Source organism: Serinus canaria, chromosome 8, assembly GCF_022539315.1.
Source record: "Serinus canaria isolate serCan28SL12 chromosome 8, serCan2020, whole genome shotgun sequence".
Classification (NCBI taxonomy): Eukaryota; Metazoa; Chordata; class Aves; order Passeriformes; family Fringillidae; genus Serinus; species Serinus canaria.
The window spans coordinates 7337896-7359777 of NC_066322.1; the positions used below are offsets into that span (position 1 = coordinate 7337896).

Sequence of the window (21882 nt, forward strand, 5' to 3'; positions counted from 1 at the left end):
AGTAACTCTTAGAGATGTCAGATATCAGTGTGCACTGATAATCTGTGCAAGCCCCTACCCTCCAAACACTGGCCATAAGGCAGCTTTCAAGATGCTTGGATTTTACCCAAGACTTGTCATTAGGGGTATTTTTAGCCCCCAACATTCTCAGTCTTATTTTCTTTCCTATGTTTGCTAGATTTTATATTCTTTGTGGGAGAAAAGCAACTGTCCCTGGCTATTCACATCCACAGAATGCTGTAGGATTCACTCCTGCATTGAAGTTTATCCTGTATGCTCTGACTTTTGCCAGCAGTCAGTGATTCCAAGGTTCAGCATGTCTAGATGTACAAGAACATGTATTTTACCCACTGATTTAGCATGTTCTGTTAGTAGGATGCCATTTGTTGATTTGCCAGTGTGGCATCCACCGTGCCATCTAAATGCAGAAATGAAAATTGGTACCCCGAGCCTCTAATGGGGATTTCCAGGCTGGGATGCCAGAATGGAAGCCCAGTGCAGTACAGGAGGGAGAGGAATCCCAATCCCACAGCTGGGTCTGAAGCTGCTGAGCATCTCAGGCTCTGTGTAATTTGACCTGGAGCTGGCCTTGAATCTTATGGGTTGAAAAGGGAACAGACATTAAAAAGAAAATATAACAAAAACAGAAAAAACAGACACCTGTGACTCTTTTCCATAAGAAACTGAGAAAAAATTACTTTTCAATCAATCTTTTATTTTTTTCTCTATAGCTGCTTAAATGAATGCTCCCTCTTGCTCCACCTTAAATCAGATGATATGAAATGAAGGAACAGATTGCACTGGGCAAGGTCTCTTGATTTTCTGTTTGCATTCTTCGCCTGTGTTTTTAACCCTCACCCTCTCACCAGCAGAGGGCAGGGGAAAAAAAATCTGAAAACTTGTACAAATTTTGATTCTAAGTTTAAAGCATGGAATGGCAGGCAAGACTGCCTGAAAACAAGTCTCCCAGCAGCTGTGTCTCAAGTTCTGATGTTGCACTGTAACTCACTGGGCTAGTGGGTAATTGGACTTGCTCTCTATGTCACCAGGATGCTCCAGGTGCTATGAAGGATTTAACTCCTGGACAGATTCCAAAGTGGCCTCTTAAAACTGTTTTCTGGTTCATTTTGTGGAGGCAGTACCTTCAAATTCTTTGAATTTGATCCTGCAGGAAACCTGAGGGAGTTGGCAGGAGAGTGAAGTTGCTAAAGTACAATAAATGAGACTTAGGTGTTTTTTTTGGTTGTGTTATGGGGTTTGTTTTGTTTTGGGATTTGTGGTTTTATTTCTTGTGGGAAACAGAGTTTTAAGCATGAGAAAGGTGCTTGTGAAGCCTGTTTCTTCGACTTGGAATTTTACCCAAACTCTGTCTTTTCTTATGAAGGAAGAGGAGGAATTATACTGTCAGGGTTAAAAGCTGCTTTTCTGTTTCTTTTATCAAGCATAAATCTTTTGAGCATTAGGACATAAGTGACAGTAACTGAAGGCCAGGACATGTTTTATATACAAGTGGAAATTCAGCCTTTACCTGTGAAAAGAACCTTTCTGCAGGAGCAGAGGTGATGACCTTGCTCAGCTGTCTCCAGGGTATAAATTTCTCCTAAGGGGAAGAAACTGAGCTCTGTGGCCACTGGTATAAGATGCTTTTGGGAACAGCAGCTGAACTGGAGAAGAAAGCAGTGCACCCAGAAATTCCTGTGGTGGCAATGTCTGGGTCCTCAGAAGCTTGGGGACATCATCTGCCAGACTTCCTATCAGACTGAATGTGCATCTGAATAAATGCATGGCTTGCATCTCTCTTGATCAGTTTTATTCTCCTGTCTAGCAAGCCAATTCATCTTCGTTTCCAAGCTCTGTTTCCTACCAGAGGAGGAAAGAGAATATGATTCCCTAGGGAGTAGGAATCCTGTAATTGCATGTTTGTTGTATTACTGTCAAGTCTCACTTCTGTCTTCTCTGCCAAATGAAAGAGAATGGAAGCAAACACTTATGCTGTCCTGGCTACTTCGAGGCTCCAAGTGAATGCCTGCATATGTATAAAGGCTTAGTCTGCAATTCCTCTTTGGATGTGATTTTATGGCATCTCTGGGTGCAGGAGGGGCTCTGTCATGGCCAGGCAGCCAAGGAATGAGTGCTCTCTGGTTCAGGAATGCCTTTTTTGGGAGCCTTTTCCAGTGTTTCTCTTTGTGGCTGCATTGCTAAGACTGAAGAGAACTGAGCAACACAGATGTTCCAATTTAAGGGTATTTTTTTATACCCTCTTGCACCCCAACCTTTAAGGTATAAAGACACAAAGCTTCCATTCCCTTTCAATAGTTAGGGTATCCTATGGAAATCTTTTCTGGCTGCAGTGCACAGGGAAGTGCATCCCCTAGTGCAGAGTTCCACCCTAGAGGTGACTGCTCTTGGTCAAAAGGAGAATAGAATATTTCCATGAAGTGAAGGGTGTTCTGCATCCAGACAATGACATGCACAAGTTGTGTCAGGAGGGGATGGGTCCTTTTCTGTGCTCATTGCTCTGTATGGCTGTAGGCAGCAAGTCCTACACTTTTAGGGAGCAGGATTACCCCCAGCTACCAGATCTTCCCCGGGCCAAGACAGGAAATAAATATGCAAAACTCAGGACAAAGATGTAAAAACCTCAGGAAGTTTGGGGCTGTCTTTAGATGTCCTTTGCATGTCTCTGTTCATGGCAAAGAAAGGGCTCTGACAAATGACCAGCATTGCCATCAAGGCTGGGGTGAGCCCTTTCAGTCAGTGCAGCAGTGTGGGAGAGCTGTACTGATCCAGCTGCAGGTCAGGATTCACAATTAGGAATCTTGTCTAGTTTTTATAATTTAAGCCCTTTCCATTCTCCTTCAGCTCCTCCTCACAACTGATATTCATCTTGCTGCTCTGTTGTTTCCAGCTTTGTCTCCTGACCCTTTGTTCTTTGCCTGCCCTGGCTGGGTTCAGCTGAATTGATTTTTATTTTTTTTTCTTTTGGTTGTTTTCATTTTGTTTTCAGTCCTTTTATCTCCAGGTGCCCTGCACTTACCTTCCTGCTCCTTCTGCTTTGCTCTGAGGAGCCAGCATCGATGAGTGACTGGGACCTGGCTGCTGCAAACTTCCCTTTGACACCAGGGCACTGGGATTAAACTTTCCCTCTGCCCCTGCACAGATTGCTCACCAGCTCCTCGGGTGCCTGTGGCATTGTGTGCATGTTTGTGAGAGCCATGCCACCCTGACTTCTCCAGCCTGCAGAGACAAGGGTGCACAGCTTGTCTGGAGGGCAGGGAGAAGGGACTTGGGATGAAAGCAGCCTTCTGCTCCAGACAGCAGCCCTGTAGAGCTGGGCTGTGCTCTTTCAGGGCAGCCTGAGGCTTCTCTGCACTCTGGGGATGGAAGGAAAGGGAAATGGGGCACATTCATTGCCAGTTCTGCTTAATTTTACCTAAGGAGAAATGCAGGCACAAGTTGCTTTGCTGGGACCCTAATGCAGGGGCAAACTTCTATGAAATGCTTTGTAGGCAGGAAGGGTAAATTTAGGGGAGTTTTGAACAATGGCAAAGGGCTCTGTAAAATATCCCTCTGGCCAGGAAGGCTGGTTCCTTAGTGACTGGTGTCACTCCTAAGTGGCAATTTCCAGATGTGCCCTACAGGGTTAGTTCAAGGGTCAAATTACTTATTGCATGTTCCACAAATGGTGACACACTCCTGGTGTCTGTGCTCTGACTTGGAGGTTATGGCTTTGGTCTTTGCTGCTGCTAAGTGTAAAAGGTAATTAGAGATGGATGAATAATAATTAATTTGTAATTTTTTTCCTAACGCCACAGCTTTAAGCAGTGCTTTATTATAAATTTTGTATTTTAAAATTTTTCTTATTTTCCCTTTCATATTTTCCCTTTCTCTATCTCTCTTTTTTTTTTTTTTTTTTTTTTTTTTTTTTTTTTTTGTTTGTTTGTTTGTTTGTTTCTCTATTTTTTGTCACTTTATCACTGATGGGGAAAAAAAAGTGGGGAAGAGAAAGAAAAAAGAAAGGCAAAGATCTGTGGTCAGTTAAAAGAAGAGGAAAGGAGAAGTCTGCAGGTCTCTTTGTGTGAAATTTCATTTGAAGTTATTAAAATTTACGTCAAAATTTTCAGTCAGTCTGTAGGCAAAACGTTAAAAAGATGGATGTGCTTTATATTATTGGCAAGCACAAGCCAAATCTTTGGGTGGCTACAGAACAGCTGTGACACAGACAATGACAGCAGGGCAAGTCCTGGTTCACCACGGCCTCCACCGACCCAAAAGGAGCATCCCTGAGAGTTTTCAGTTTTTGTAGTGATAAAAGTTTGACTGCTGTGGTGATTTTAGTGCAGCACTGATCCCTTCATGTCCTGCTCCCTTAGAAACACTTGAGCTGGGTGTCATGACAGCAAAGGGAGAACAGGAGGGTTCCTGGTTCCCAGGTTCAGGAGAAGCCACTCAGCCTCAGTGAGCTTCACCTGCCTCCCATCAAATGGGACATGATCTGCCAGAGAGCCAAGAGCAGAACTGGAAAATGCTGTGGCCCAGCCTTGGCCCAGGTGCCACCTTCCAAAGCTGGGCGTGTTGCTCATTCCTGGGGAGAAGCAGGGGACAGAGCTGGAAGCCTGGTGGAACTGCAGCCCTAATTCCCTGCAGGAGGGTCCCTGCCCTGGGGACAGCAGATCACTGGGGGCTCAGTTTGCCCAGAGTGTTCTCTGGCTCCTCTCCCTTCTGAAGTCTGACTCCTCCATGCAGCAAGAGGGGCTGAGATTAAAGTTCAGTTTGCCTTTAAGACCTTAGAATTCAATCTGACTGATCGAGGTAGAAAGTCAGAGAGCCCTGGCCCCTGGTTACAGCTGAACTCTGATTTTTCTCCCTGGCAATGCTCCTAATGGCCAAGGATGTGAGGGAAACAGCACCTTGACATCAGCTGCAGTGGTCACAGGGCTGCCAGAGCTTAAACCCATCCTTGCAAAGTGCTTGGGGAGAGCTTCTGTCTGGAGCTTGCTGGCACTTGAGATTTCATTTGCATCTGAGGCAGACTGTGAATGTAGAGTGCATCAGAACATTTCCACAGCAATTCTTATTCTGGAATGAGAGCATCTTATGCCTTCTTAGTTTAATATGCTTCAAAGTTGATTTTGCAATAAGACTGTCTCCAAACAGAATTCTTTAGGAATCAGTGGGGTTTTTCAGCTGCTTCTTCCTAAAACAGCAACAACAAACCCCCTCTATCCTTGGAGGCCTCCTGAAATTTATATCCCTCTGACTTTTCTCCCTCATGCTCCTCAGATGGAAACATGTACTTTTATACCCTCCTGGAGAATTTCACTTCTTCACAAGGAGAGATGCTTGTGGTGGTCCTACTCATGTGAGCAAATGTTGGTGGTTATTCCCTTTCCAGTGCTAATTACCATCACCTCTAGGATCTGCAATGTATCTTCATTTTCACAGCAAAATTTTCCCTGGAGTGGAGGCAGGGGCTTATGCCACATCCTGTTGTTTAACAGCCAGGAGCACACCTGCACTGACAGAGAGTGACCCTAATTTATTTCTGTGGAGCTTATTCTTGCCTGGCTGCCATGCAGTGTAAATAAAACAACAGATCCATCTCCAGTGATGAGGGGCAGAGCTTTTGCAATTTCTTTCTTCATGTAGAGACATGGTCATTTTATTTTTTGTTCTTCTATAAGACCAAAAAATAAAATAAACCACAGGGAAGAAAGCTTTTTCCTGCTGGAGTCTAGGGCAAGCAGCTATCCAACAAGTCCCCTCCAGTACCACTGAAAGCAGCTTGCAGATACACAACTTCCATCTCTGAGTCAAGGGGAGGAAGCTCAGATGCTGCCAGCATTTTCTTGGCCATCAGATCTTCCCTGAAGAAGGTTTTTGTTTAATAAATCACCCCTTTTTTTTTTCTCCTTTTTTTTTTCTTTTCCTCAGAAATATTTCAGGTGCTACACACAGTCCCTGCTTTGTTTGCCTGTCCAAAGTGAAGCTGCAGACTTTGCTGTGCAAATGGACTTCCCTGTTTCAACTCAGTTTTAACTGTCCTTAGCACTGATTAGAAGAGCACAGCCTCCACCACCATGATACCACCTGTATGGAGGAGATGGACAGAGATCTGCTTCAGTCTGGTTTTGCTCATGAGGTACTTTTGGATGTCTTTGAGGGGCAAACCCAGAGCAGGCAGGAAGCTCCCACTGGCTCCAGGGGACAGGCAGCCACCTCTGAGGAAGATGATGCCACTCTTGCCTTCCTCATGCCCAGAAGGAGAGTGTGAAAGAGCTCTTCAGTACCAGGATTCTCTCTCTCTCTCTGGTTCTGGTTGTCCATTTTAGAGCTGCTGCCTTGCTGTGACACCAGTGCCTGCAGGCTGTGTGCCCTGCTCTGCCCCTGGAGCCTGGCAGGTGCCTCTGCCTCACTGGGGAGGGGAGAAACTGCCTTGTGCCTTTTCAGTCTGTCTGAAGGGAAGGACAGGAAAATCCTATAGCATGAAGCAGTAAAACCTACAAACCCAGTAAAGTGGAAATCAATGAAGCAGCCAAAAGGTGCCATTACAGCTGGCTTAGAGTGTGTCTGGAGTTACAGAGTGATCTCCTTGTTTGTGCCCACAGGGGAAATGAGGGAATGACTGTGCAGGTTCCTGCCAGGCCAAGCTGCCACTGTTTGGGTCTGGGGAGTGTGTGGATGTGCCACATATGAATGGCAAAGCCACATCTCCAGCAGAAGTGACCAGCTGGGCTTCACTCCTGAGGAGGGGACACCTCAGCTCTTTTCTTTAGCTGGGTGTACTAAAGTTCTGGGCTGAAGCCCAAAAAAAGAGCTCCTTTCTCACATTCCAATTTCCTTCTGAGTCCTGTACCTGTGTCCTCTGGAGATCCAGAGCATCAGGGCACCACATCACCATGGGGGCACCAGTGTGCTCCTGCTCCTTCCCAGCAATTTGTGCTCCACTTCCATCCCAGCAGAGGTGGCACCAGGAGTCTGCCTGGCTGAGGAGCCCACCTGTGATGTGGCCAGCAGCAAATGCCCACAGGTTGTTGAAGATAAAGGCAAATTAAAAGAGATACCCCAATACTCTGCCAACCCCCTAGAGCTGAAGGGAGCTTGGTGTGAGTGAGGGATGCTCTGCAGGGCCCCTCTGCTCTCTGTGGGTGCCTGCCTGACTCAAACCTGCTGCCTCTGGGTCTTTGCTTGGCTGAGCAGCCTGTTTGCAGATGCTGGAAACCCTTTTTAGAATGTGTTTAAAAATGCATATTTTTCATTTCTTCCCTCACATTATTTATGCAATGCCCTTTCCCTTTTTCACTGTGTATTAGATTTTCATATGTAAATGTATTCTCTGTCTGCCTCCAGAGAAATCCACCTTTTGCCTTCTCAGCTTACAGCACATTCTTTGCTGGGGCTAATCTATCCATCTTGAGGTTTCTGCAGCTCTTGTTGTGACCACAGTTAATTCTGTGAGAGCTCAGTGTAGCTGCTGCTTTGTTCACTGGGGCTGCAGAGCAGCACTCTGTGACAGACCCAGGGGAAAAACTGGGAAAAACTGGGTGAAACTGGGTAAAACTGGGTGAAACTAGCCAGCCTCTGCTCCCAGTGCCCGCCTTTGTCCAACCAAGCACACTGAAATCCCAAATGTCCCTGATTCCCAAAGAAAGGCACCTGCTGCCAGGTTATGAAAGGGCAATTCTGGCCATGTAGGAAATGCTCTGAGTCTGGGGAGACAATTCAACAAAAGGCTTGAAAGGAGAAGGTTCATCCTCTTTGGCTATTCCTGGCAACTTTTAGTGGTTTCCCAAGTAGAACTAAGTCTGCTTAGTCCTCCTTGTGTCCATCAAAGTTTATTTTTATCACTTTTATAGCTCTGCTGGGAATCTTTTCCCCAGTGCAGGTAACTCTGGAAAATTTACACATGTGGTGCAGTCTTCTTGCCAGCCCTGGAAAGGTTTTCTGACCTCCACATCCGCAGTTGTCATGATGGGGAGGAAAGCAGTCCCTTCCCAGGCTCTGGGGAGCTCAGCCTGCTCCTGGGTACAGCAGCAACCCTCCAGTAATGATGCAGTTTCTCTATTTCCCCTGCAAAACCCTTGCAGCTCTAAATAGCAAACTGGAGAATGAAGTGATTTTCTGTTTCTGCTTTTTCCACCTCCTTGCTGGTGCTGGTGAGCTGTTGGTGGACAGCTGGAACTCCCCTTCAGGGCCATGCTGAGAAGTCTGGGGTTTTGTGAGTTTGATAAGGACAGCAGGAGACAGTGCCTGAGTTAATTCTGCCAGGGTACATCCCTGCTTCACTCTGGCTCATGCATTCTGGATTTTACTCCCCTTTTGTTTATTTTTCCCCTCTTTGCAATCAAGCCTCTATTCTGGTTTGTCTCTTGTCTTGCACGTCAGGGGAGGTGGAAGCTTCAGCATTTTTCTGTTCAACTCTAGCTGCATTTAACATTAGTTAATTCTGTAAAAATTGAGGGCTATAATGCAGTGAATATTTTTTGAGCTGACTGGGGGACTCACACTCATGGGAGGGACATACTTTGAATAATAATGACCAAGCACATCATATTCTGAGGTAACATCTTGAGAATGATTCTGATAAACCCCAAGTAATTCATTAATGAAACAAGATCATCTGATCCTTGCAGGGCTTCTCCAGGAACCCTTTTGTTTTTCCCCAGGAGGAAAAGGAGCATTATCCAGGGGGTATTGGCAGGCTCATTTTGATGCAAAGAGAGCTCCAAGCTCCTTACAGCATATTAAGAAAATTAAAGAAAGGAAAGGCAGCCAAGGAAGCCACCCACTCAGTCTGTGCTGTGCACTGAATTTAGGAACCCTTCAGGCAATCCTGAAGCAGGAGCTGTGGGCTCCTGCCAATACCTCCTCTCTTTGTCAGCCTGACAGGTTCTTTCAAGTCACAGGTCTTTGCTGTTGCATCAGTTCTGCTGGAGAGCTGCACAACTGGCCCTGGGCCTGGGCAGATTAGTTTGTGGTTAAGCAAGCAACATCAGCCATCAGGGTAATTAAGGGGCTGGGATATGAGTTCACCTCTGTGCAGGGCAGACAGTCTGCTTCCCTCTGTGCAGGTTTGCACTTTTTACCAGACAAATCCAGCCCTGGCCTCATTCTGCTCTTCTAATTTAGTCTGCTCCTTTGAAGCTTGTGGGTATCCCATTGCTGCAAGGAGCAGGAAAGGCAGAGGCCATGGAGTGGTGGGGGGGAATTAACCTGGTGTTCCCCCTGGGCTGGTGGGGCTGCTGGGGAGAGCAGGAGTGCACTCAGAGCTGCAGTGGAATGATGGAGATGGTGCCACCCACACCCCACTGCTGCTCTGATCAAGTCTTCCAGCACCCAGTCTAGTGGGTTTTTCCTCATTCCATGTCCTTTCCTAAAGTCTGGAAAGATGCACAATCCAATTCAGTGGCATCCAAATGAGTCCTGAGGCCATAAATTGCTGCATCCAACAAGTAAGAGAAAGGGTCCAAGTGTTTGGTTCCTGGGGTTTCCAGCTGTTAAAAAAGCATCACAGCAATTCTTAAGGCATGTTAGAAGACAGTTTTATCAGAACAAGATTACATGAATGTATGTCCTAATAATTACATGAATTATATGACCTAGGGCATCTTTTGTAACAAGATCATTTGTGTGGTCTCATCATTTACTCCAGCCTGTTTAGTAATGTTATTTTTTATTTTTATTACAGTTTTTCAGACAGGATCAGGCTTTGGGTAGCATAAAGTATCTAGAGAATTTTAAAGTAGGAACTGGACTTGTCCTCGCAAAATGCTAAATTGTCTTTTCTTTTTTTTTGGCTGACAGTTTTAACAGGCAAAATTAAATGCCATGTTTTACCCTCTCCAGGTAATCCTGTGAGGTTCTGAGAACCAGCAATAGTTTGTGGAACATTTGTGTGCTCCTTTCTGTGCTTACTTGTTTGGAAGGAGAGAAAAGAGCAGAAGTGAGAGCACTCAGGGCTGCAGTTTTGAACTGACCAGCAACACTGGTTGTCTCTGTCACCAAAAGTCCTTCCATCTTGACCCCTACAGGGCTGATTTTCAGAAAGGGCTTCTCTTTAGGGAAGAGTGGGCTGGGGATGGACTCCCAGTGGCTCAGATCTCACGAGTTACAGCTGAGTAAGAGCAGAAAAGTTTCAGAATTTTACTCAACACCTAGCACTTTGTGGCCGCTTGCCATGTTTCCAGCTACAGTCAGCTCCAGTGAGCTTTCATGAGTTTGTTTGGAAAACCCATCTGCTGGTTTTGGCCCCAGAGATGCCAGTTTTGCTGCCCTGCAAATCTGGCCATTGCAATCTCAAGTTGAACACACTAAGATAGCAGACTCTGGTAGCAACTTGCCAAAAATCAGCAGTGCTAGAGACTAAGATCTGGCATTCTGGCTCCTGGTCCCACATCCCAGTCCCTGGGAATGCCAGCTTTAATTATGTTTTACTGGCAATGTATATCTATATCTTTTCAGCACTGAATTGGGATGTTGTGCTCCAGCCAAGCACCAGCAGCCACGTATCCTTCAAAGCAGATGTGAATCTTTTTATGAGGAAAAAGCAACAGCTCATAAAAATACATAGGAAATCCCAAACACTCCTCACTTAGCCACTTTCTACACTGAACTGATTGTACTTGTAGGCTGCTGATTTGTGACTGACTCACATCCATTTCACTGTGTACTCTCCCTGTTTGAAATGCATCTGGAGTGTCAGGGTCTGGAGCTCTTTGGTGTTCTGAGGCCTTGTTTGCACTGTCCAAATGTAGAAGTCTCTCAAAAACAGCAGGACAGTGGACACGAAAGGCAGTGGTGTAAATGTGCCTCCTTTATGTGGAATATCCATGATAAATGTAAAGGTTTCCATCCCAGTCAGTCCTGTCCAGTCAGCAGACACATTGAAATGGGAAGCAAGGTCTGCCTCGTGGTATCCTATGGCCCATTTCCTTACCCAGGAGTCCCAGAATGTTTTATTATGGCACAATTTTCCCAACTCTTCACTGAAGTTGCAATCTGAATAGGTGCCTAATGTCAGTTGAGGCTGTGGTGGCAGAAATGTCTCCTGTATATCCTGACAGTGGTGTGAGAAGGGTATTTATGATGTGTAATTCTGGAGAGCAGGTGAAATGTTTGGGTACCAGGATGGTCAGAGTCATCTCATCACAGAGCTGTGATGCAGGAGCACAACGGGCACTCACTGTCCCCACACCCTGGCATCTGCTGATGTCCTTGGAGAGGGCTGTCACACATTTGTGGCCCTCCACCAGAGACTTCAGTCCTCTCAGTTAGATCATTGCATGCAAAAGAAGTTATCTGGGAAGCCTGGAGAGGTGGAGGTGCTGCCAGGGATGCCCTGACTTGGGTCAGCAACTGACGGAGCAGTTTCCCTCTCATACTGGCAGAACCCAGCTGGGAGGGTCCAGACTGCTGCTCCCCTTGCTTCCCATGGGTTTGTGTTCCAGCCACACCAAATTCCAGAATAATTGTTTGTGAAACCCTGGGCTAACCGGAGGAGGGAGGGAGGGAATGGTCAGGAATGATGGGTTTTAAAATCTTCTTTAAATCAATTACTGTCTGTGCTCACCATGCATATTGAAATTGGAGAAAATCCACAGTGCCTCGCTCTGCCATTTGAAGCATTTGTTGCCAGTCATTCTCAATTCCTTTGCAGGCAGCCCCTCCAGCAGAAGCGTGGTTTTCTCTGGAGCTGACATTAGCACTGTTCCACTAGGTTGGCAAAATGCAGTGAGGACTCTGTTCCCTGGGAGACTGGCTGTTTTCCATTTATTTCACTGCTCTGGAAACAGGCCTAGCTGTAATGGCCTAACATATCTTAGAACAGGAAAATTACTAATTCAAGTCAGTGAGCATATTTTCATTTTAAAAGAGTAACAAATTAAATAAACTCCCTGCATTTTGCATTTGAGACCTCAGTGTTTCATCTGCTGTAATCTAATTCACCCATTCATTTCCTGCACATTCATTTTATCCCATTATTTGAGATTTCCTTTGCTTTTAATCCTGTGTTTTGAAGAGACCAGGAGTTACAGCAGAGAATAGATGAGAGACTAAACAGTAAATAAAAGAACAAACATGCCATAATATAGCTTGATGTGTTTCTAATCAATCTGCTTATTGCAGCTGGATCCTTGGTTAGTTGGGCAACTTTTCTGTCTCAGGTTGATTTAAACTTCTTTTAAAATAGGTGAAGTGGGGCTCTGTGCACAGTGCAGCAGTACTAACTGTTGGCTTGGTTTTTAGGTTTTCTTGGTTTTTTTTTTAAATTAGTAATTATAATTGCAGGTTTAAAAAAACCTGAAATAAACATGGGAACCTACAGACTTTTTCTGGGGTGCTTTTAACCAACCAAACTCATGCAGCAAGATTTTACTTAGCACTGAAACATTTACTGTCCCCTGTCTAGCTGGGGACAAATTGCTGTGTGATCAAAAGTTTTGATACTCCAAGAGAACCAATGAACTCTTTTCTTTCTGTGCCCTTCAGAAATAATGCAGCCAGGGATGTCCTTCCTAGAGCTGTCTCACCTGCCTTGGCTGCCTCTGATGTGTTTTGCTATGGGCAATTGTTTAGTTGTTGTCTCCCTTGAGACCTTACTGTCCACAGGAATCACTGGGGAAAACTGTTCACTTCTCTGCCTTTCCAAAAACCTGGATTGGTTTTCATCATGTGCCACCCTCAGGCCTGGGCAGGTCCCCTCTGAGCCTTTCCTGGGGGAAGTCTAAATGAAGCCTGAACATCAGCAGAGAAAGCAGGAGGAGGGTCTGACATGAGAAGTGGGGTCTGAGGGATGCTCACTCAGGTGTTGTGCAAGGAGCTGCATCCCTGTGAGAGCCAGCACCCCTGCCCTGCCTTGCCTTGCTCCTGGGTGTGCTGAGGATGGCCAGAGAGGGGCTCAGGGAAAACAGGCACTGCTCTGGATCCTGCCAGTCTCAGTTCCAGAAACTACTGAGAGAGAGGCATGTGCATGCAGATGTACACCAGTTTGGGCATGTGGAAACTGGTGACATAATTCAGAAATCAAATTTCCCTTCATCTAACACCATAAACAGGTGCCTGTTTTGGTTTTGCAGTGCTTCTTCACCAGCCAAATTAGCTTTTGTAATTTTGATGAAATAAACCTTCTTTTTGTCCCATGGATTCCAAAGGGACTTTTGGACAGATAAAAAACCTATTAATAAAGCATTTTAAATCTATAGATTGTTTCTGGATGGATGTTAGCATCACCATTCTTCACCCCTTGCCCTGCCCAAGAACCGTGTTTCTAAAAAAGTGTGAAATACTCCAAACAAAACAGGTTGGAGTTTGCCAATCTGGTTTTCTACATTAGGAGGAGGAGCAGAACTGTAAGAAGGGGCAGAGTCAGCATCTGTGATGATCTTGTGCATGTGGACCCCTCTGTGATGATCTTTGGTAGGAATAATTTTGGTGACAGCATGACGTGAGATGATGTCAGTAACCTCACTGTGAGTCAGCTCTGCTCATTTATCACCCTGCACATGCTTTTAGTTTTGTTCTTGTGTTGTGCTGGATATTGAAGCTCTTTAGTCTAAGGCATTTTTGGCCAATTTCTGCCTGTTGGGATCCAGGGGGGCTGCCCTGAAGGAGCAGCTGTGTGTTCTCTGGCACAGCATTGCTGTGACCTGTGCTGCTGGGCAGGGTTCAGTGGGACTGTGACACCTTTCCCACCATGCTGGGGTGGAGAAGAGGCTCCATCTGTCTTCTTCATGTTTTGTTTCTTTGTTTTGGTTGTTTGGGTTTTTTTCCTGCAGTGCCATAAGACAGGGCAAAGGCTGGACAGATGAGGGCCCTGTTGCTGAAGAAAAAACGCTTTTTAAGCAAATGGTGGCACAGTGGTGGCTTGCTGTCATTTATTCTGTGTACTGTACTTGTATTTTGGAGACAGAATATTGTAGCTGCTTGGCCATTATCACCTGAGTTTTTGGGGGTTTTTTTCCCACTAAAAGCCCTCTCCAAAAAGCCCAACCCCATATTTTTGCTTTCTAACTCTCCACTGAAACATAACTATAGTGTCATTCCCATGGGATACAGTCTCCTTTAACAGTGTCTTTCAACAATTTCTTATGAGAATAAGCATTTGGGACTCCTTTACATTTATTTTCCAATGAGTAGATCCTATGGCTGTTAGAGCCCAATTGTCACATTCTCTTTAACCTGCAGGCTGGGTGAGCTGACTGAAGGGTACCAGCAGCTACCCAGCATTAGGAAATGGGTCTGAAAACATAAATCACTTCTTTCTTGGCATGTACTAGATACAGTGCAGGGTATGTTTGCATTAGCAGTTGCCATATTGCATTAGGATCTGTGCTGATTAGATTTTCACTAATAGGAGCAGGGCAAATGTATTATATGGTAGCACAATTAAATATATTGTCAGACTGAGGGTGAAAGGATGGAGTAATGGAAAAAGCAGGGGGTGAGGCTGGCTTTTCTTTGGAAGGAGCAAATGTGAAGAGGTCATGTTAGAGCCAGCAGGAAGTTTAAACAGAGTTTAAGGAGGTTGGTTGAGGAAATGTCTGGACAGAACAGTGGAAATGACATGTTATGGAGGAGTGCATGATTAAGTTGCTTGAGAAGAACCAGCAGATAATTTGGGCTGGGCAGAAAGATGCCACAGGAGCAGATGAGAGGTGCGGAGCTGCAGAAGGCAGGAGAAATTTGAAAAAATGCATTCAGCCTTGAGAAAGAATAATGATAAGGAAGTGACTCAGAGTAGAAGGGGTTTGGTTCAGATTTAGTGCAGTTTCAGTTAAACCGGGCTTACCAAGAATTCAGTTTTTTAACAGTTTGACATTTTTAAGTCAATGTGGCTGTGTCTGTAATGCTTGCAGTTGTGATTATTGTTTTCCCTTTTCTTTGTTTTCAATTCTTTATTGCCTTTGGCTGGCAACTATGAAAACCTCTTTGAAGTTGATGTAAAGACTTTGGTGGATTTTTAGTGGACTATGAATAAGCCTCTTCCTGTGTCATGGCTGAATGCTGATTTCTGAGCTGTTCTGGTTCCAGGCAGCATCTATAATTGCACATAATTATTTGAAATATAAAGACTTTAATTGCTTTCCAGAAAGCTTGAGAGGAACATAATCCATATTGTTTTGCTTCTCCTAATTGGAGAACTTTTCCACACTGTAATGTGCCTCAGTGGGTCCATTCCAACACATTCTCTACTTCATTTGGAAGTCTCTTCAAGAGTTAATACTTCATTATTTGGCTATTTTCCTTGCTCTCCAGCCACAGAGGTTTGTGTTTTTAAATAATGCTTGTCTTATTTTTCATAGCTGATGTGACTGGTTCAGACTGGATTATTTCCTTTGACCCAAACTGGGGCTACAGTTCGAAGATCCAACCAATCTGTGGGCAGCCCTTTTTATTTTCTTTAATAGCAGACTAATTGGCAGACCAATTAATCTGCTCATCTGTGAAAAGAAAATTTATGGCAATAAGTAGTTCTATTTCCAGAAGTCATTCTCTAAAGTAACATTACAGTGGCCTTGTTTACTTCATGCCCTGCAACACGATCCAGTGCTTCAACAGTACCACAGGTCAATTAGTGGACAATTTAAGCAATTATTAGCCACTAACAAGGGTGACTGGCATCATTACCCTTCCTGTTTACCAGCAAACTGTTATTTTAATACAAAGATCAACAAATAAATTAGGGCATCTGTTGTATTGCCATGTCTGCCTTGAAGTAAATGATATTAAATGGGCTTTGGTTGCTGCCAAATTCTTAACCCTGGTCTAATGAGATACACTGATATGTCTCTTGCTGATTACAGGAGCTGTAAAATTTAGTTTGTATTGATTTATTAACAGGAGGACCAAGTTCTCAGCAATGGTATTTTTTGTTTAATACTCTGATATCTGTCTTTTTATTTTAAATATTATTGATCTGGACTATTTCAGGCAGTCCAGAACTACTGGGTTCCTCTGAAAGGCAAAGCTATTTCCTAGTTGTATTGATTATTTGGATACTTACAATAATTTTAGGGTGAGGTTTGTATATGTAAATGTATGCTTTTGTCTCATGCTTTTCTCATGCTCCTTAGAACTGCCTCTACTTCCAGGTTAGAATTCTGAGAGATATTTTTAGATCTTCCTTGGTGTTTTTGCAATGGGGTAAGGCTTCTTCAGGCTTAACTGATTGTCTGCTAAGTAATAAAATCAAGTAAATCTCCTTTTGATGGGTAACTTGGCTGCAGCAGCCTGAGCAAATTGGGGTGCCTGGGGAGATGCTGGGGCATGTTTGACACTGAGCTCTCGGTGCCCAGGATCCTTTAGAGTGATGCTGAATTTATCACAGGGTGAAAATGTAGAATTTTGGGGTTTTTTAGAATGGAGATTCAGGAGGCAAGATGGAGGAATCTGGGCGTGTCTCCTTCTCCTTCTCCTTCTCCTTCTCCTTCTCCTTCTCCTTCTCCTTCTCCTTCTCCTTCTCCTTCTCCTTCTCCTTCTCCTTCTCCTTCTCCTTCTCCTTCTCCTTCTCCTCCTTCTCCTCCTTCTCCTCCTTCTCCTCCTTCTCCTCCTTCTCCTCCTTCTCCTCCTTCTCCTCCTTCTCCTCCTTCTCCTCCTTCTCCTTCTCCTTCTCCTTCTCCTTCTCCTTCTCCTTCTCCTTCTCCTTCTCCTTCTCCTTCTCCTTCTCCTTCTCCTTCTCCTTCTCCTTCTCCTTCTCCTTCTCCTTCTCCTTCCCCTTCCCCTTCCCCTTCCCCTTCCCCTTCCCCTTCTCCTCCTCCTTCTCCTCCTCCTCCTCCTTCTCCTTTCTCCTTCTCCTTCTCTCCCTCCATCTTCTGCTGTGATGGTGGCACTTTTGGATTGGTTTAGAGTAGAGACAGACTGTCTAACATAGATGATAGGTATTAGAAAATTATTGTAAAAAAAGTACACATAGTTTTTAGTATAAAAACATAGCACTGTCCTGAGGGCAGCCAGTGTGCCACGAACCGACCTGCCAGACAGACCTTGGAGAAAGAATGTATAGATAAGAAAAAATAAACAGCCTTGAAAAGCCGAACTGATGCATCTCAGCTTCTTCTTCTTCTTCAGGGCTGGGAAAAAGAGACTTTCTAACACCTCGAGGTGACTTTCTGACACCTCAGAGTCATCTCAACAGCAGAGACCTCACAAACACAAACTGATTTGATGTTTGAGTCTAGTTGAGTCAAGCTGCAAGCTCTTTAAAACTAAAACCAGCACAGGGTCTTGAGAAACCGAGGACAAAGTGAGGGGTTGTTTCCCTTTAAGTGATTTTGAGCCCTCCAGGTGTGAGTACTGTGGATTATGTTTCAGACACTGCCAGGAAACAGTCAGAGCAGCAGTTAAACGTAGCTGAGCTTTTTGTGTTTGCATACACTTAGGAAATCTGGTTATTCAGGATCCAACTGTGTCCCCGTCGTTCCTCCGTGTTCTTGCTGCTGGATAATGAACAAAAGTCACAACACCAGCCAAAAAGCAGATCGATGTTCAGTTTCCTTCATTGAGAGGAGGTAATTGCAGGAACATTTCCTGAGAAATATAATTATGTATATGCTAATTTGCCTCAGAAATTCAGGTTTAGTTTCTTCTCGAGTGGAAGACCTGGTTACAGAAAGTTCCTCTCTCCTCTTCAGGATTAGTCACTGAGACATGAAAAAATTGCTGATGTTTAGAGTCAACTATACCTTGATCATCTCAGACATTTCAGAAGCCTCATTTTTCTCCATATGCCTCAGAAAATTCGAATTAGTTCCAACAGCAGCCTAGGTTCAGACCTTCTGGTATTTGAAATACAAAGTGGGCCTTAAGAAATTAGCTAAATGAAGGAGTCATGCAGAATGTGAGATTTTGGTCTCATCTTTAATGCATGTTTCAGCCAAGCTGTAAACAAGAGCGCTTAACCTGCCATGAACGTGGGGTTTAGGAGCTTTTTATAATACTTGGATTGAATCACAAAAAATCAGGTCTGAAGTCAGCTAGTTAGCCCAGGCCATCCCTTCTATGCTGAATTATTGCTTGTTATAGCTATTCCCTGAGGCTTTACCCTGTCCAGTGTTAAATGTTTCTGATGATGGGATTCCACTCTTACCCTGGAGAGACAATTCCACACTCTAATAGAGCTCACCATTACTGAAATTTTACTGATGAGCAGCCTTAATTTTTCTCTGCTTAATTTTATCCTGTTACTAGACCGTAGTGATTGATTTATTCTGGGGAAATTCAGTAAATGGTTCCTGCTTCACAGGATGGACCTTACAATAAATAGCAAATTGTCATGACCTATCTGTGGGTGTCCTGAGATTACACAGGAACTCAATTTATCTCAACATTAATTCCCTGGAAGCTATTTCTGTCAGTACCAACTCAGTGGAGGGATGAGCAGTGAATTTAGCTGCCAGATTCCTTCTCCTGCCCCAGCACCAGGCAATGTTCAGTGGCTCCCCAAGCACCAGGCCAAGAGGAGGGAGCTCCTGCAGGCTCTGCTGCTGTGATGTGCCCAAAGGAAGGGCATCCAGGATATTTTTCCCCATCCCTTGCTTGGGTTCCACACTAAGGGAGCTGCTGAGGTGGAGTTACTCCTGGCTTTTATGAGTGTAAAAGAAGTGAAGAATATGAGCTCATAAATTCCAGTCCACCAGTGGCACAATATCCCTGTGCCCAGTGCACACATTGTGCAACTCTCCCAATTTTTGTGAGGCATTTTACCCCTCTTCATACAAGCAGGTGATCTGAAATCTGTGCTCATACTTCGTGGGCAGGTCTGGGTGCATGCTGAAAGGAATTTGAGATGGCTCATCTCAACAAATTGAGCTCCCAAGGTGAGCTCTGTGCAGGATGGGTGTGAGGGGTGTCTTCATTTCTCCTTTCTAGGTTTTTTATTGTGGCTTAGCTGATGGGCAGTGCCCTCTCCCTCTGTGGAAATCTGACCCTGTTTGGTAATGCAGCTGTGGTGTACTTGCATTATGAGGACAGACCCAGGTATTTCTCCCTAAAGTCCTTGCAGTCTTAAGCAGGTGGCAGGTGCTACATGATTGCAAGTGGTTTGTTCTGTTGGAAGCAGGAACAGTGCCAGGAACCAGGAGGAATCATCATTCGAATCTTTTATATGTGAAATTTCAAGTAGATATCTGGAAATCATTCATGTCGCAGACACCCCTCTTTAAACTCCTTTTAATTTTTTTTTCTCAGGTATAATTGATTTCCTTGTGAGCCACCATCCAATTGCAAAAGTACTGAGAGACCACCTGGTGTTCAAGATTGCTCCCATGCTCAATCCTGATGGAGTTTACCTAGGAAATTACAGGTATGGTGTGGGGGATGAACCTGTAAATTGTTATATTTGCTTTATACACCTTGCACTGTTGTCATTGAATCTTATATGGCTTGTTTCATTAATTCCTCTTCAGCTGGAGATTCTCATGTGGCTTCCTGAAATTCCCACCTAGGAAAGGGGCAAATAGGGAATATGTTTGCTTCAGGAGGTAGAGAGCAACTCCCCAAGACAGCAGGGTATCTGCTCTACAGGCCTCCTCTAGGTGTGGGAGTTAATGTCAGCTTAGAGTTAGACCTTAGCTGTGCTTTATGAATTCACTCATTATGCTGCTCATCAGCTTCTATGTAAATGTGTCAGTCAATCACAGCTCCCTTAAACTACCCAGATCATCCATTAAAGTCACAGATTTCACCCTGTTATTGTACTGTAATAGATAGGGATACATGGAATGGAATAATCATTCCACCCTATGCTAATTTTGCTCCATTTTAGTATTTGAATTACTACTTTACCACCTCCTCTGCCGAGATCCTATTCAGATAATCTTTTGTTTTCCCTAAAATTGTTTGCTCTTAATGCATTTATTTACAAAATAAATGTGCTGCTGGAGGTGATAATGAAAAGCAGTTGATTAGTTGATGATTTGTTTGTGGGGGCAATTACATGTGCCACACGGTTCTCTGGAGAAGCCCCTGAGAAATGAAATATACTGCATGTGGTTTTGCTTACAGTGCGAGACTAAATAACACAATTCACTTTGTAGCCTGGCTACCTCGAGCTTTGATCTAATCAGGAGTTGCATTGCTAAGCAGAACAAGGCTGGGTTACTGCATGGGTGAGGAGACCACGGAGGAGGAAGATGGAAGGTGCAGAAAATGGGGCTGCTGGCAGCTCTTTGCTGGGGAAACAGCCTCAAGTTGTGCCAGGGGAAGTTTTAGATTCAATATTAGGGGGAAAAAAATCTTTACTGAAAAGGTGATCAGGCCTTGGAACAGGCTGCCCAAGGCAGTGGTGGAATCACAGTCCCTGGAAGTGCTATAAAATGTGTGGGTGTGGTGCTTAGGGACATGGATTAGCAGTGCTGGGTTAATGGCTGGGCTCAGTGGTTTTAGGGGTCTTTTCCAGCACTCATGATCCTGTGATCTGTGCTCCTTATCCCTCCTTTTCTTTGCTCACTGTTTAGCTGAAGCAGCAGGGAGTTGTGGGGGTGATTTCCACGGTGGTTCTGTGTGTTCTGAGTGGAACTTGACAGAACAGGGGACTCCTTCCAGCTGCAGTGATGCTCACCCAGCTCTTGGCAAATCCCAAATTAGTCAGTGACACTGCAGGGGGGGCATCAGACAGCACCAGGAATTTATCAGAATGTGTCACCACACAGGAAAAAAGCCCCAAAATGGCTCTAGAATCTGGTACTACATCACTTTCCTTTCTTCCAGGTGCCATGCACATAAGCAAACTCCAGTTGCAATTAAGCAGCTTTTGTTTTCCCCCAAAGTTCACTTGCCCTGCAGGGTTTTTCCCTTTCTCTGTTATTTACAGTTTTTGAGAGACATGCAGCTTTTTATAGGTATTCATATGGCTCAGAACTTGAAAAGCCTTCTGGGAACCCAGGTAGTGAGAAAGGGCATGTGAATTAATTTGGAATTGCTGAGCTTGATGGTGTACTCTTGGTTTAACTTTCCATGATATGCAGGATTATCAGCCCTCCTGAACTAAAGAGAATTTTAATGAGCTAGTTGGAAAAAACCATTTGATTTTCTTGCAATTCTTCACTGTATTTACAAATGGCCTAATGTTACTAAAAACTTAAAAATGAGGATAATAAGAAAATGCTACCTGTTATCTTGAGAAGAATATTAAAAAGCCCAGTAATGTGCCAGCATTGCAGTTAACTAGTGCTGAATGAATAATTTGCAGCAAACACTTTATTTCATGCTCATACAAAATCCACAAGCACATCACAATTTATTTACTTGGATTTACTGGATGAATGTCTAAAACAATCTCTAAGGATCACTTGCTTGTATTTGAAAATTTGACTCTGAGGCTTCTCAGTGATTGGCTAGATAACTCTGCTTCATCTCTTGTGGTCTTTGTGCAGATTAGCACATAAATAGGACTTTTAGAAGTTTTCCACATAGTGGGGTCTAGCCCAGATCTGTTGGCTGGGGATAACCCCCTGCTTTTGCAAACAGAGGTGCCACATGCAGCAAGAGCAGTTTCAGGCATTTGAACTTCTTCCTGTTATCTCCCTCCTTCTCAAAGCAGCAGCTGGTGACTATTTCCTTGGTTCATTGAAGGTTCACATTCAGACTGTGCAAGCTAAGATAATGAAATGGGTAATTAAACCTCATGCTTGAGTTTGTAAATTGATCTCCTGCCAGTGTGAGAGAGGATTTTCTTTTACCCCACCAGTGCACAGCCCTGCACAACTGGCAAAGTGCACTGTTGGATGCACTTGGCTGTCCTCTGGAATCCCAGGCACCATGAGGAGCCTGAGAGTGTCAGCAGCTCTGGGAGATGGGATGGGATAGGATGGGAGGGAAAGGGATGGACTTCTGGCACCAGGACAGGAACCAACCACTCACCAAGCCAGGGTGAGCTAGCTAGTA

The 21882-nt window shown here is 44.4% G+C and overlaps 1 protein-coding gene across 1 annotated transcript in view; it reads left to right on the forward strand.

Moving 5' to 3' along the window:
* AGBL4 (AGBL carboxypeptidase 4) overlaps positions 1-21882 on the forward strand; it is an 856716-nt gene that overhangs the window by 676874 nt on the left and 157960 nt on the right. Inside the window, exon 8 of the mRNA XM_050977508.1 lies at positions 19186-19300. Within this exon, the coding sequence (XP_050833465.1) occupies positions 19186-19300 (115 nt within the window). The remainder of the gene's footprint in view (positions 1-19185; positions 19301-21882) is intronic.